The sequence below is a fragment of the Eumetopias jubatus genome, unplaced genomic scaffold (assembly GCF_037043125.1).
Source record: "Eumetopias jubatus isolate StellerSeaLion01/CBP00866 unplaced genomic scaffold, mEumJub1_p1.0 scaffold_10, whole genome shotgun sequence".
Classification (NCBI taxonomy): domain Eukaryota; kingdom Metazoa; phylum Chordata; class Mammalia; order Carnivora; family Otariidae; genus Eumetopias; species Eumetopias jubatus.
The window spans coordinates 128,782,174-128,796,621 of record NW_028274816.1 but is presented as its reverse complement, the minus strand read 5'-3'; the positions used below and the strand labels follow the sequence as shown (position 1 = coordinate 128,796,621).

General features: G+C 51.6%; 1 protein-coding gene across 5 annotated transcripts in view; it reads right to left on the bottom strand.

Annotated features, from left to right (window-relative positions):
• Positions 1–14,448, bottom strand: part of RAP1GAP2 (RAP1 GTPase activating protein 2) — a 202,171-nt gene that overhangs the window by 33,274 nt on the left and 154,449 nt on the right. For all 5 annotated transcript variants that reach the window (XM_028109099.2, XM_028109098.2, XM_028109101.2 and 2 more), the window contains 5 exons: positions 11,395–11,495; positions 9,273–9,402; positions 6,925–7,080; positions 1,791–1,862; positions 1,193–1,279 (listed from right to left, as the gene is read on the bottom strand). In XM_028109099.2, coding sequence (XP_027964900.1) covers positions 1,193–1,279; positions 1,791–1,862; positions 6,925–7,080; positions 9,273–9,402; positions 11,395–11,495 — 546 coding nt within the window. The remainder of the gene's footprint in view (positions 1–1,192; positions 1,280–1,790; positions 1,863–6,924; positions 7,081–9,272; positions 9,403–11,394; positions 11,496–14,448) is intronic.

The window sequence follows — 14,448 nt, the reverse complement described above, 5'->3', positions numbered from 1 at the left end:
GGACCGGAGGCCTGGCTGGGCTCCCTGCTCACAAATACCGCAGCTACCACGAAAGCTCTGTGGCTGGCCTCTGCCCTCTTCCCCTGCCCCTTCTCCGTGGGCCGTCCCACGCCTCTACCCTGCTGACTCCCAGCTCGGACCTCTGCCCCAAGCTCCACAGCCAGGTACCCAACTGCCCGCACAGCTCTTCTCCATCCGGACGGTGGAACAGGGCCACGCAGACGACCTCCAGGGGGTGCCATTCACACACACCAGCCCCAGCCCCTGCAGGCACCTCCGTCAGCAGAGCCTCACAGACCTCGCGTCCCAAAGGCCCCCACATCAGTGCCCAAGAGCCGCCCTGCAATTCCACTTCGCCCCACCCTATACACAGGAGTCCATAAAGTCTTCCCGACCCTGCCCCCAAACCATTCCCTCCTGGACTCCCATAACAGCTTCTAACCCGCCACCCTTCCCGCCCTCCTCCTTTCTCATCGCCGCCGGTGTAATCTAACACACTAAGTACTTTATGAGCACCTCATCACTTCCAGAGTTCAAAGCCCTTCCTGACCTGACCCAAACAACACCATCTCCAGCTGAGTCTCCGCCCCCACACGAGTCCTCCTCTTAGGACCCCTCAAACCCTCTGGAGCTCCCTCAAAAGTCATGCTCTGATCTGCCTGGCCTTTGCTTATGCTGTTTCCCATGCCTGGAATAACCCTCCCCAATCTTTCCTCCTGGCAAAAGGCTCATCAGATATCTAAATTCAGCAGCTCAAGGGCCACCTCCTCCAAGAAGCCCTCTGAACACATCCCAGTTCTTCATAGGCAGAATGAGTGCTGGCCTCCATCACGGCCCCGTGCCGACACCGTACCATAACCTGTCTCTTAAGTAATGGCCCCTTCCCACCAGCCCAAAAGCTCTGGAAGGCAGAAACTGTGCCTCACTTACCCCTGTATCACAGGGAACAGAACAGAGCCTGGCACACAGCAGGTGCTCAATAAATGACCGGTGAATGGTTGGCTAGACCTAAGGTTTGGGTGGAGTTTCCACAAGAAGGAAGAGTTCCTATACCAATACAGGGCTGAAGGCTCCAAGGGGTCAAAGACGGCGCTCCTCACCTTGTGCGCCCCGAGGAACAGACACCCAGGAGAGACTGACTAACAAGCAGCCGGGAAGGCAGGAGGAAGATGTCCAGAAACAGCGCACTCACCTCCAGCTTTGCAAACTTGTCTGACTTGCAGCAAGCGTTCTCTGCATTGGTGAGCTTGGTGAGCAGAAACTCCCTGAACTCCGGGCCCTAGAACAGACAGGAAGCTCGGCGACTCCCCCAGTCTCAGCTGTTGCTGAAAGGGCTTTCAGCCACAGTAACAGCTACGCAGAATGGGGGTTCTGGGGAGAGTCCCTAAAGGGTCCCCTTCAGACATCTGGTCATTTTCTAGCCCAGACCAGGACCACCTGCTAAGATGCCGACTGGTGGAAACCAGGTGTCCTGGTCCCGGGAAATCAACCCCCTCTACACTGTTTCCATGACTGGAGGCGATTCTTGTCCGAGGCTTCTCGGACTGAGGCCTAAGTGCAAAAAGCCTTCTCGCAGAAAGGCAACCCCAGAGTCAAACACCCTGACAAGAGGTGCTGTGCTAGACCAGACTGGCAGCACGAGGAGAGGTGGGAGAGACCCCAAGTGAGGAGATCCTCCCAAGCCTGCCAAAGGTGCTCCAGCCCAAATTTACCCCACTGCAGCCCCTGCCGCTCAGATACTGAAACCCGGAGTCTCGGGTAAAAGGAGAGCGGGGAGGGGAATTCCTTACCTTCTGGAAGACAGGAGGGCTAGGCAGAGGGGGGCCAAAGGCGGGCACATCTTCCCGTGCAGTGACTGAGACCTAAAACAGAGTGTTGGTATGGGCCAGGAGGGAAGAGATCCAAGCTGAGGAAGATAATGCATCCCGAGCCCTGGCCCTAGGGACGCCCACTGCTCGCAGCACACCTCCGCCCCTCCCCAGAATCCAAACACAACGTTCCCATGAGCCATCACCAGTAGGGCCACATGGCTGCTGGTACAAGTGGGGTCGGACAGCACAAAGCCATGTGCACGCTCCCATCTGCATTCCTAGAGGCCAGCAGCAAGTCTGGCAAGATGGCTGGACAGGGCTGAGGCGGCGTCGCCTGGGGCCCGACTTCGAATGCAGAACAAGTGCCCAGGAGGCCCTACCTGTTGCCTCATCTGACTGGACAGTACCCCACGGAGAAGGCAAAGTGAGAACTGTTGACCCTGTCTTACTGATGAGGAAACACGTCCAGAGACTGGAGCCATCTCCCCACAAGCACACAGGTGATGGATCAGCCGCAGAGATGACCAGAGAATCCAGACCCCCGACCCCGCTGTGGGGCTCGTATCCCACAACGCTGGCTCCCGAGCCTGGCCATACATCAGAATCACTTCAAGTGTTTAAAAAATAAATACCGACTGCATGGGCTCCACCCCAAACCTCCTAAATCACAAGCTCTGGTACGGAGCCAGGAAGGTGCAACTGTCACATGCTCCTCAGAGCTTCTGTGCGGTTGGCGGACTAGTGTTCAGGCGCCCTGGGCCCCACGCGCCGGGTCAGACGGCCTGGCTGAGGCTTGACCTGAGCGCTGGGGCCCAGGATGGGAACTGTGGGTGGGGGGACATCCAGGTGCCCCGCACAGGGTGCGCCAGGCTCTGGCCAGCCTGGGGAGGCAGGAACTAATGCAGTGGGAGCACCCAGGTGCTCTGCGTGGGGGGCTCCCAGGTGCAGGACAGGCCCCGCACGTCCAGCTGTTCTCCCTGCGTGGAGGTGCCCTGGTTTCACCCGTTCTCAGCCCACGAGGTCAAAGGCCTCTCTGGAGACTCTGCCCTCTCCCTCTCCCAGACAGCCGCTGACGTGAGCCTGGCCCTGGCACGCTGCCAGCCTCCCTGGCCTGTGAAGTAGGGCAGATGCCGAGAGCCTGCCAGACCGGGCAAGCAGGCAGCTCGGAGCCAGGCCAAGGGAAGGCCCTGCCAGGGTCTGGAAGGAAACAGTGGGAGAGAGCTGGTCAGTACGGCTTTCTCTCCCCAAGCTCAAGGCTGTCTGCACGCCTGGAATTAGGAAACAGTGTGTGTTCAGCTGACAGGATTTCTGGCTGGCTCCAGCTGCCCCACACAGTCCCCCACCACCACCCACTGCGCACGGGAATCTGGGAAGGGGTGGTGGGAAGGCACCTGGGAGGAGGCCAGGGGTCAAGCCACTGCCCTCTTGCCACCCCAGTGCCCCCCGCTCCGGCTTACACTAGAGCGGTCTGTGCTGACTGGGTAAGGAGCTTCAGACATGCTTTTCCACTGGCCGGGTCTCCCAGCTGGCCAAGCCCACCACAGCAGCCGTGTCAGAAAAGCAGGAGACAGGATCCTTCCTGGTGACAGTCCTGCATCTTCTATCCCTACCATGTTCCCTCTCCTGACCCCTTTCCAACACAGCGCCTGGGTCTTTGCTGGTCCCTCCTCTTGAGGACAGGTGGGTTGCTGGGCCAAAAGCAGAAGTTGCCAGAACACAACCCCGTCTTCCGTTTTCTAAAGTTAGTGCGCGTCTCCCAGCAGGGGGCAGGGCAGGGCTGAGGAGAGAGGCTGGAAAGCAGAAGGAGGCTTGGGGCGCCAGTACAAGCATCCACCAGGGAGGTGGGGAGCCTCCAGGGGCTCCAAACCTGAGATGCCATAGCCAAGTGCAGCGGGGCAGCCTTCGAAAACTGTGTCGGGGTGCTCAAGCACCAGATCAGCAGTGACGGGAAGGGATGCATCCAGACAGGACCCCTCCCCAGTGGTGGGCTTCGCACAGGATTCCTGAGACCTTTGCAGGACCTCAGGAACCAGGGCCAGGGTGACCTCAGACGGGAAGAAGAGGGAGTCTGAGTGATGGCTCAGCTGGAGTTCCCTTCCAATCTGGCAGGGCAGGGACAAAATTCATGTCTGAGAAATAATGCGATGTAACCTTTTCTGTACACCTGAGTTTGGGAGCCAAGTTTCCCCCATGCTCCGACGGCTCAGGGATGCAGAATGCAGGCAGGCCTGGACAGTGACTCCAGCTCTACCACTTCCGGGCTCTGTGGCCCAGGCCTTAAGGAACTTAAGCTCTCAGCCTCAATTTCCTTCCTATAAAATAGGGCTAACGAGAGATCCTGCCTGACCAGGGGCTTGGGAAGATTCAAGAAGACTGTGCTTCTAAGGGCCCAGCACAGTGCCTGGTACAGAGCAAGTACCTGGGGAGGGGTAACCTGCTACCTGGTGCTTTTGTTTTTTTTTTTTTACTTTCCCTGCTGACCCAAACCTAATAAAGGACACCCGGAATACTACAGAGTTCCCCTAAACCACTTTCTAATCTCTCTCTCTCTCTCTCTCTCTCTCACACACACACACACACACTCTCTCTCTCTCTCTCTCACACACACACACACACACATGCCCCTCGTCCTCGGAACCCCTACCCCAGCCCCACATCCCTTCCTGCAGTATATCCGGGCTGTAAAGAACAGAGAGGATCTAGTCCAACTTCCTCATTTCACACAAATGGAAGCTGAAGTCCAGAGAGGGAAGGAACTGGCCCAAGGTTACAGAGCAGTCAGAGGCAGGGCCAGGACCAGAAGCCCCAGCTCCTGAGCCTCTCGGTCTTGGAGGCCTTTCCTGCACATTCCTACCCCTGTCCTTCCCTTCCTTTCCTCCTCTTTCCTGTTTATCCTCCCTAATGCACAGCTCCCTGGGGCTATCCCAGCCTCCTCTGCCATAGCCCCCAAGTCTGCAGAGGTCAGCGAAGGTCCCATTTCACCCTGGACCCTCTGAGGAATCTGACCAGGTCCTCCCCAGTCTTCTCATCACCTGGGGTGCTGCTGGGAGCATGAATGGACACAGCTTTGGGGAGTGCCTTGGAAGGCTGGGCCCCCTCCCTGCACTCTGCACCCCCGGCCCCCCACTCACAGGTCTTGCCTTTCGGGCCCAGATGTTTGCCCGGCCGGTGCCACACGGTCCCACAGCCTGGGACAGTCCGGCTCTTCCTGTGGGTCCTGCTTCTCTGCCATCATCACCCTCTCTGAGGACAGAGCTTTTCCCTGGACCATGGGCTGTGGCTGGGAAGACTTGGTAAAGACTTCCAGCATCAAAGCTGAAGGTGAGGTGGTGCTTTGTTTGGATCGCTGTATTTTCCCACTCTACTAAGCTCTTGGGAAAGTGGAGAAGCCGGTTAGCTGAGTTCCATTTCCTATCGGGAGCTAAAAACAAATACTAAGAGTCCACGAGAGGCCCCACTCTGCCAGCAGAGGCCCAGCAGACAAGCCACACATTGGCAAATGACTGCCCGGCATGGGCAGGGAGCCCTCCTGCCACACAGCTTCACCTCGAGGACCCTCCGCGGTGGCCCTCTGTCTCTACTGGCTGGGAAAAGAGCCAGCTGGCTGACTGAGCGGCCCAGGGGCTGAACTGCACCTCCGTAGTCCTCTCTCCCTCCTGGGAGGCCGGTTCTGTATATCACCTCCACATGCCCCACCCCTAGCCAGGCATACAGGAGCCACCAACTGAATACACTTGCTTCCATCAGCAAATCAAGCAGCTGTCTGAAGTGAATGCCCATGTTGGTCTAGGAAGGCGATCCTTCGAGGAAATGCCCAAACCGCAGCTTTTCTGACATTTCAGCTGAAATTGCTCAGTGACAAAGGAGCAAGAACATGAACATGGGGATATGAAAGAATCAGCTTTCCTCGTAGGAAAGAATGTGGGGTTTTATTTGTAGTCTCATATTTAGTTTTAAAGTTGGTGTGAATTGTGCACTTAAAATATGTGGGTTTCTACTGATGTAACAATTACATGACATCATTTTCTTTTCCAAAGTCTTCAAGCAAAGTTGATACTTCGTGAAGATGGCCCTGAAGCACTAGGACTTCATGAGCCCTTGGAAGAGCACTGGCCAGGTTATGACATAGTTATTACATTTTCAGGTCTCCCAATTTCCCCCTTAGCAACCACGCGCTCATTTCCTGTTAGAACGGTGGTTCCTAACACTGTGCGGAACAGGGAGCCCTCTGAGAATTTGAACTTTGGTCTCTCTCCCTCTAAAACGCAAAGCAGCACATAAACTCAACATTTTGTGCATAAGCAACATTTTGCACATATCCACAAGGGGTTCAAAGACTAACATCCACATTAAAGACTCTGCCTCAGTCTATCTCCCTTGGGTCGCACACCCCCAACAACACTGAGATAGAGAGAAACTGTTGCCCAAGAGGTCAGAACTGTTTCTCATGGAGAAGAGAAGGGCAAGGCTGGTTGTACAGCCACCAGGAATGGGCAGGGTGAGGATGCTGGGGCTTACCTGCTTTAGGGAGGACACTAAGCCATTTTGGAAGACCACTCACTGACCTGGAGGCTTCGACTCAGCTGCTTGCAACCCGACCTCCCTGGGAGTCTTCAAATTAAGATCGATCATTTCTTCCAGAACAGCTAAACCAGAAGGACCCACCCCATGTCCAGGGCCCCTGCTCTCCACCATTCTCACCATAAACATTTCTCCTACTTTCTTTCCCTTTGTTACCACCCTGCTTCCTCTTCCTTTCCTGACGGTCCCCCCACCTCCAACCTTCTCTTTTTTTCGTCTCCTCTGGCTTTGCCTTAGTCCAGCCAATAGCATCACCAGATTCCAAACAGGGGCACCAGGGGCTTCTCAACCCTTGAGTGAGATGCTATGGGACCCGGAGGCAGCCAGACAGATGAGATGACCTCAGAAGGTGCCTTCCACCAAGAGTCCAGCTCCCAAATCCCAGAAACCTGGGATTTCTAGAAAATTGATCACACCAATGCTGGAGCATTGCTGAGGAGCCATGGAGAACTAGTGGTCCTTGACATTACTAAATCCAGAAGGTGTGAAGTGCCTGCGCCCCCCAATTCCTCCAACGAGCCGTTTTCTTCACCTTGTAGGATGGGGTCTCCGTGCCCTGGTTCTCGGCCTGCACAACAATGTAGGCGTGTAAGAAGTTGGAGGCAATCATATCTGGGACAAATGGTGTGTTTTCTTCTTGGAAGATGATGGCCACAATGTCATTCCCAATGTGTCTCTTTCTCTGGAGCTAAACAAAGAAGGGTCCGTTGTTGTAAGCCAGCTAGGAACATCGTGAAAACAGACTAGATCTATACAGGAAATTCTTCATTATTCTATCTTTATACAGAAACCCTGAAACTGAGACCTATCTCTCCAGGGGAGCTTTTTTTTCTTTTTATCTTTTCAATCTTCAGAAGCCACCCAAAAGAAAAAATGGGGAAGACGCCTAAGATATTAGGTAGAGGCTAGCAAGCACGTTACTGAGCTCTACAGCACGCAGAGCCCTGACACAGGACTCAGGGAGAATAGTTAAAAGGTGAGGAACAGGTTTTGCCCTGGTAAAGCCTGTAATAGATCCGGAAGAGACACAAACACAGGTGAAGCCACCTGAGAACAGTAACAAAGGCACCAGCCAGCACGTGCTACATCAGCGGCCACACACAAAGCGTCTGGCACTCTGGGGGCAGAAAGGAGGGCAAAATCAGAGGCCTGGTGCTAACCTGAGAAGGCTTCCTGGAAGAGGAGATAGAGGTGGGGGAGGGGGCAGTGCTTGGTGGAAATGTGGATGAGCAGGGATGAGCGGGCAGATCATTCTATACCAGAGGGAAGGAGAGCCACGCTTAGAGAAAGAGGGGACCTGGCTTGGCGGAGGTCACGGGAGAGAAATCCAAGCCTGATTCAGTGTCCCAAACGGGGCCGGGTCCTTCCACAGGTGCTCTCAATCACCGAGCACCTACTGTGCGTCAGGAACCATGCTGAGGTGCTCACATGCATGACTTCAACTACTGGGGCCACGGAAGCCTGGTGAGGTGCTTACCTATGCGTTTGTTCTCTTATTAAGCACCTAAGGCATGGAGGCCCTCCGTTTCACACTTACTTTCTTATTTACAGAGCACTGCTATAGACTGAGCCCCATGCTGGGCACTTTTACACAAATTGTCACTTATCCCATCCACCTCCTCCCATTTCTTGGGAGCAGAAAATTAATATTTATTCAGTCCTTGCAGAGAGCCAAGCTCTGTGTCTGTCCCACTGAATATGGGGGAGACTGAAAGAGAGCCCCAGGCTGGGGCAGGGGGCGAGGAGGCCATGAAGGAACAGAGAAACAAAGGCGAAACGTGGAGAGAAAACCTACTTTGGATTCAAAAGGAATCCTGCTCCCATTTGTTTCTGGAACATTCAGTGGTTATTTTAGAGCCAAATCACAGTCTCATTTGCCAATTTCCTTTTTCCCTAAGAAGCCAGGCACTATGTTTACAGTATTATATCTGTGCTCCCTCCTCAGTTCCCTGTTCAGAGAGGAATGGGTCAGTCTGGGGAAGAGCCTACCTTCCTTTCTGAGTTTCCTAGAGACTGAAAAGGCACAAAGAGTGGGAGGAGGCAGATGGCGCAACAGCCAGGCCTCAGCTGCTGATCTCAGGGCTCACCGAGGAAAGAGCCGGGCCACCCTGGGGACACACCACTCTCAGAAGCAGCAAATGAGAGGGAGGGCAGGAAAACGCTGGATGCAGAGGTCTCATCCAGGTTCCCTGGTTGAGGTGAAGGCCGAACTCCTGCCCACGAACAGGTGCAGCAAGAGATGAGGCCATGAGACTAGAAAGGTTGAGAGGCAGGGGGGTGTTAAAGCAATAACCACCATGGCGAGGGGCGGGGGGGGCTGCCACCCATCACCGGGGCAGGAAGGAGGGCAATGGTCAGGAAGGAAGCCTGCCACAAGCCAGATACCGTACTGAGCCCTACCTTCAGAACCTTCTGTGATGCCCACAACAAGCCCCTCACTTAGGTGGTGGTATCTGTTTTACAGCTGAGGAACATGAGGCCACAAGGTTCACCAGCTTGCCCGGAGCCACGTAGCCCCGCATGGCAGAGCTGGTGTCAAGCTGCTACTTGCAAACGCCGACACATCCTCCTCACCACCACCCTCCATGAGCAGGGCACTTGGACTCTGCTCCCAGCTCTGCCCCTACTCAACTAGGACACAGTCTTCTAACCACGCTGAGCTGCAGGTTCCCCACCGGGCAGAGCAGGACAACTGGGAGCCCTGTCCTGACTCCCACACAGGGGCTGACGTGCTGCCTGGGTGGGTTAGCGCAATGGAACAGACTGGCCTCCGGATTATGAAAGTGGGGAGGGGGTCCCAGCCCCTCAAGTACCCAAGACCAGAAGCAGGCTTTCACCTCACATGCCCCATGCTCCCAACGCCCTCCCAAACCAGGTTACCTGCTGGGCGTCTCCCTCGGTAAATGGCAGCTTTGTGGAGACGTGAAACATGATCTCCCTGTCCCGGAATATCGTGTACACGGATTCCACCCCTGTCTGTCCGTGGGTCACATCCAGGCCTCCGCGGAAACTGTCAGTAAAACAGGGCAAGGGCAGGGAGGGAGAGAGTGTGAGGAGAAGTAGGCTACGTGGTGCCTTCCCTGAGGATATGGGGGCAGGAGAAGGAATGAGAAGACACGTGAGAGTGGGGGCACAGAGAGAATGATGTGCACAGCGCAGGTAGGTCTGTGCTCCTGAGCACACGAGCCCCGGAGTTCTACCCATAAGCCTGTTATTTAAAAGACAAAGGCAGAACATCCATACGGTCAGTGGGAAGGGAGGTCACCCATCCGCAGTCCCAGACAAACGCCATTCCAGGGGCCAGTGGCCCCCACGGCTGGGCATAAGCCTTTCCTCTCTGCAAGGCCATGTCCAAATCCTCAGCCCGGAGCCAGGGCAAGCAGCCATCCTGTGGGGAGCATCCAGAGTCAGCCTGAAGAGTCTGGATTTCCACCCAGCCAGTCCTCCGTGTGGAGACCCAGCCACAGCAGCACCCAACCTAGCGGCGTCCAAGGAGCCCCTCTCCGGGTATCTCCTCAAAGGCAGGAAAGGAAAGTACTAAGACACTGGGTGGGCTTCCGGGAGCCGCCCCTTCTTCCTTTATAGACATGTGGCTCCCGGCCCTGGGTCACATTCTTTAGCAAGGGGAGGAGGATGCAGGTTCCTTTAAGAAAATGAAATAAAGCAGACCCTGGACGTCAGTCCCCACAAGCGCTGTAACACAAACCAGAAAACATGCCCCGCCCGGCATGGCAGGAAGCTCACCAGCCCAGGAGCCAGGCGCTCTGGGTTCTGCCGCTGCTTCTGCCACTAAGTCAGCGCGTGACCTCGGGCACACCACTTAACCTGTCTTAATCTGCCTCAGTTTCCTTCCTCTATACGATAAAGGGCTAGAAGTCCCTGATCTCTGGGGTTCTTCCTGGTTTGAAGAGCCTTTATTTCATCTATTCTAAGGCACACCTTTTTTCGTAGTTTAACATCTCCGAAATCAGAATGCATCTTACGATGAAGGCATCTCGGAGTCAATGGAAGGTGGCACAAGAGGAGCAAGAACTCGAGGACTCCCTGTGCTGATTCCACGTGGGGCACCAGCTTAGCCGTTTCACATGCCCGACAACCTGGCGGTGTCAGCGCTATCTTTACCCCCCTTTTACAGATGAGGAAACTGAGGCTTTCAGGGAGTAAGTCTCTTGTTCAAAGACACAGAGCCAATAAGTGGTGGAAGTGGGACTTTTAGCCATGTGTGACTGACTCCAGGTGGCCGTGATGACCCTGGAGGGGGAGGCAGACAGAAGAGGGGTGGGGTAGGGGGAGAAGAAGAGAAGAGAAGGGAGTAGAGGAAGGAAGTAATTACTGAACACCCACTACACACCAGACCCAGAGCTGGGCACTTTTGCACCTGATAGGAGATCCTGTTAATTTGGCTGCTGAAGCAGGGGTTCCTTGGGGCTCAGCTGTGTGCCAGCCACAAAGCACGGAACAGGCTGGCCAGGCCGGAAGACCATGCTTAAATGCTGCCTTTGTCAAGGGAAATCAGGGCCCGGAGTCTTCCAAGCAATAGCTCCAAAATTCTTTCTTTCCACTTAGAGAACCAGAGACTACTGCATAGGTTCGTTCCAGGGAGATTACTGTATTTCCACCACCTCTTAATTATCCATTCTTTTTGTGTGTTATCTGAAATGGGCCACTTCCCCCAAAACTGCACAGGGCCCTCTTTCCTGAAGTCCTGGCAGGTGAGTGACAGAGAAGGTGGATTCATTTCACTCTTGGTCTGAGCAGTTTCATCATGCATCAGAAGGCCAATGTCGGTGCCGTTCAGATAATGTGCCATTCTGGATTATCCCCCACACCACCCGTTTCCTTAGGAATGCAGGTGAATGTTGATCACTTGCTGAAAAATGATCCCATGTTTCTTGTGTGTGTTTTTGCCTCTCACATACCCCCTGAGACTCAGGGGTTGCCCCTCTCCCTTACTCTAGGCTTTTATCAATAGAGCCGGAGCCATCCGTTGGCTGAAACTCACCCTTTGAAATCCTGCAGTGTGATTGTGTCCCCCAAAAGATCCAAGAACTCCTTGAAAGCTGGGCTCTCCTCATTGTTCCCAAATAGCTCCTCCTCCAGGGTCTGAAAGAGAAACAAAATCAGGGGTAAGAGTCAGAAAAGCATTCTTGATGCCAAGGGAAGGAGTGTGGTTGTCCAGCTACCTGGTCCTTTTCTTCCTTTCTTTCTACGCCCCAACATATTTGCCAGCCAGTGGCTCTGCTTGACTGGAGGAAGGACAAATAGAAGCTCACTCAGCAGAGCCGGAACTTCGGGGCTGGTTAATGAGGACTTGCTATCTCAAGAAAGGCTACTGGTCCATACACAATGCAAAGCTGAAGCAAAGAGTTCTTAGAATTGATACCAAAAACCATTCCATAAATGAAAAATTAATAGTTGGCCTTCTGACAAAGGACTAGTATCTAGAATATATAAAGAACTCTCAAAACTCAGTAGTAACCAAAATCATAATGAGATACCACTTCACACCCCCTGGGTGGCTATAATCAAAAAGAAAGACAAGAACTGATGGTGAGGGGGCACCTGTGTGGCTCAGTCAGTTGAGTGGCAGACTCCAGATTTAAGCTCAGGTCGTCTGCTTGAGGATTTTTCTCCCTCTCCCTCTGCCCCTCCCCCCACTTGCGTGCTCTCTCTCTCTCTCTCTCTCTCTCTGTCTCAAAAAAAAAAAAATACATCTTTAAAAAAAAAAGAACTGATGGTGAGGATACAGAAAAGTCAGAAGCCTTATACACTGCTGGTGGGAATATAAAACGGTGCCATCTCTTTGGAAAAGAGTCTGGCAGTTCTTCAAAGGGCTAAGCATAGAGTTACCATATGGCCCAGCAATTCTACTCCTAAGAATATATCCAAGAAAAATGAAAATATAAATCCACACAAAAACTTGCACATGAATGTTAAAAGCAGCATTATTCATAACAGCCCAAAAGTGGAAACAACCAGAATGTCCATCAACTGATAAATGGATAAATGAAATGTGGTATGTCCATACAATATATAATTCTGCCATCAAAGGAATGCACGACTGACTCATGCTACAACATGGATGAACCTTGAAAACATGTTAAGCAAAAGCACATAAAAGGCCACATATTATGATTCCATTTACATGAAGTGTCCAGAACAGCCAAATCCGTAGAGACAGAAAGTCGATTTTTGATGATGGGAGCTGGAGAGAATGGTGATGGAGTGACTGCTAATGGGTATGGGGTTTCTTTGGGGGTTGATAAAAATTTTCTGGAGTTAGAGAGTGGTGATGGTTTTACAACTCTGTGAATATACTACAAACCACTGAATCATACCCTTCATTGAGATCTAATTCTCAAACCGTTGTGAATCATATTAAATGTGAGTTACACCTCAATAAAGCTGTTATAAAGTTTTTGAACAGTAAAAAAAAAAAAAAATCCAATTAGAAAATGGTCAAAAGAGGGGTGCCTAGCTGGCTGAGTCGGTGGAGCATGCGACTCTTGATGTTGGGGTTGTGAGTTCAAGCCCCACATTGGATGTAGAGATTACTTAAAAATACAATCTTAAAAAAAAAGAAAAGAAAAAGAAATGGTTAAAAGACATGAACAGCCATTTCACCCAAAGAGATATATATATATCTGTATACAGATGGCAAATAAGCACATGAAAAGATGTTCAACACCATTAGCCGCCATTAGAAAAATATAAACTAAAACCATAATGACATATCACTACACATCTATCAGAATGGCTAAAATTAGAACAGTAACAACACCAAATGCTGGTGAGGATGTAGAGGAAATGGATTACGCATACATTCCTGGTAGGAATGCAAAATGGAACAACCACTCCAGAAAACAGTTCACCAGCTTCTTACAAAACTGAACATGTAATTACCATAAACCCAGCATATGCTCCTCAGCATTTACCCCAGAGAAATGAAAACTTATGTTCACCCAAAAACCTATATACAAATGTTCATAGCAGCTTTATTCATAATAGCCTCAAACTGGAAACCACCCAGATATCCCTCAAAGGGTGACTCGTTAAACAGACCACAGTATATTTATACCATGGAATGCTATGCAGCCATGAAAAAGAAATGAAGCCTACTGATACACTTAAGAACTTGGATGAATCTCCCTGAATGGGAAAAAGAGCCAATACCCAAAGGTTATATATAGTGTATGATTCCACTTATGTAACATTTTTGAAATGACAAGGCTTTAGAAAGTGGAGAATACATTAGTGGTTGCCAGGGCTCAGGGACTAGAGGTGGGAAGGGATGATGGAGGCAAGAGGGAGGTTAGCATGCTTATGAAAGGGCCACACAAGGGATCCTTGTGTTGCTGGACTTCTGTATCTTGACTGTGAAGGCTACACATGTAATAAAATTATATACAATGAAATACACACACAAACACCCTATGGTCGCATGCAAAACTAGGAAAGTCTGAACAAGATCTAAGGATTGTATCACTGTCAATATCCTGGCTGTAATTTTGCACTATAGTTTTATAAGACATTACCTTTGGGGAAAACCGGGTAAAGGGTACAAAGATCTCTCTGTATTATTTCCTATAACTGCATGCCAATCTATAAATATCTAGAAATTAAAAGTTTAACAATTTTTTTAAAAAGTAGAAAGCAAAGCTGAAAACAGTAGTAAGCTCTGCACTTGTGACAGGCTTCAAACAGTGCACGGCCCTGCCTGATCAGCAGGCTCTGCCCACCGTGGGAGGATCGGCAAACAGCCGATGACTCTGCAAACATCCACAGACGGCAATTAACAGCTGCAGATGACACAGGAAACTCCAGTATGCACAAGTGCTTCAGGAAGAAAGTCTCCAATAGGTGATTCTTTAATATCTCCTTAACACTTGCTTTATTACAAAAAAGAGCAGATCCCAGGTTCTATGCCTTCAAGAGGCAACAGAATCTAGCTAGATTTCAATAACTTTTCTCTTTTTATAGTATTTCTTTTTAGAATTACCTTCATTTCATGCAAGGGATACTGATTTTCTAATTAGAGTAGTGATACAAAATTCCC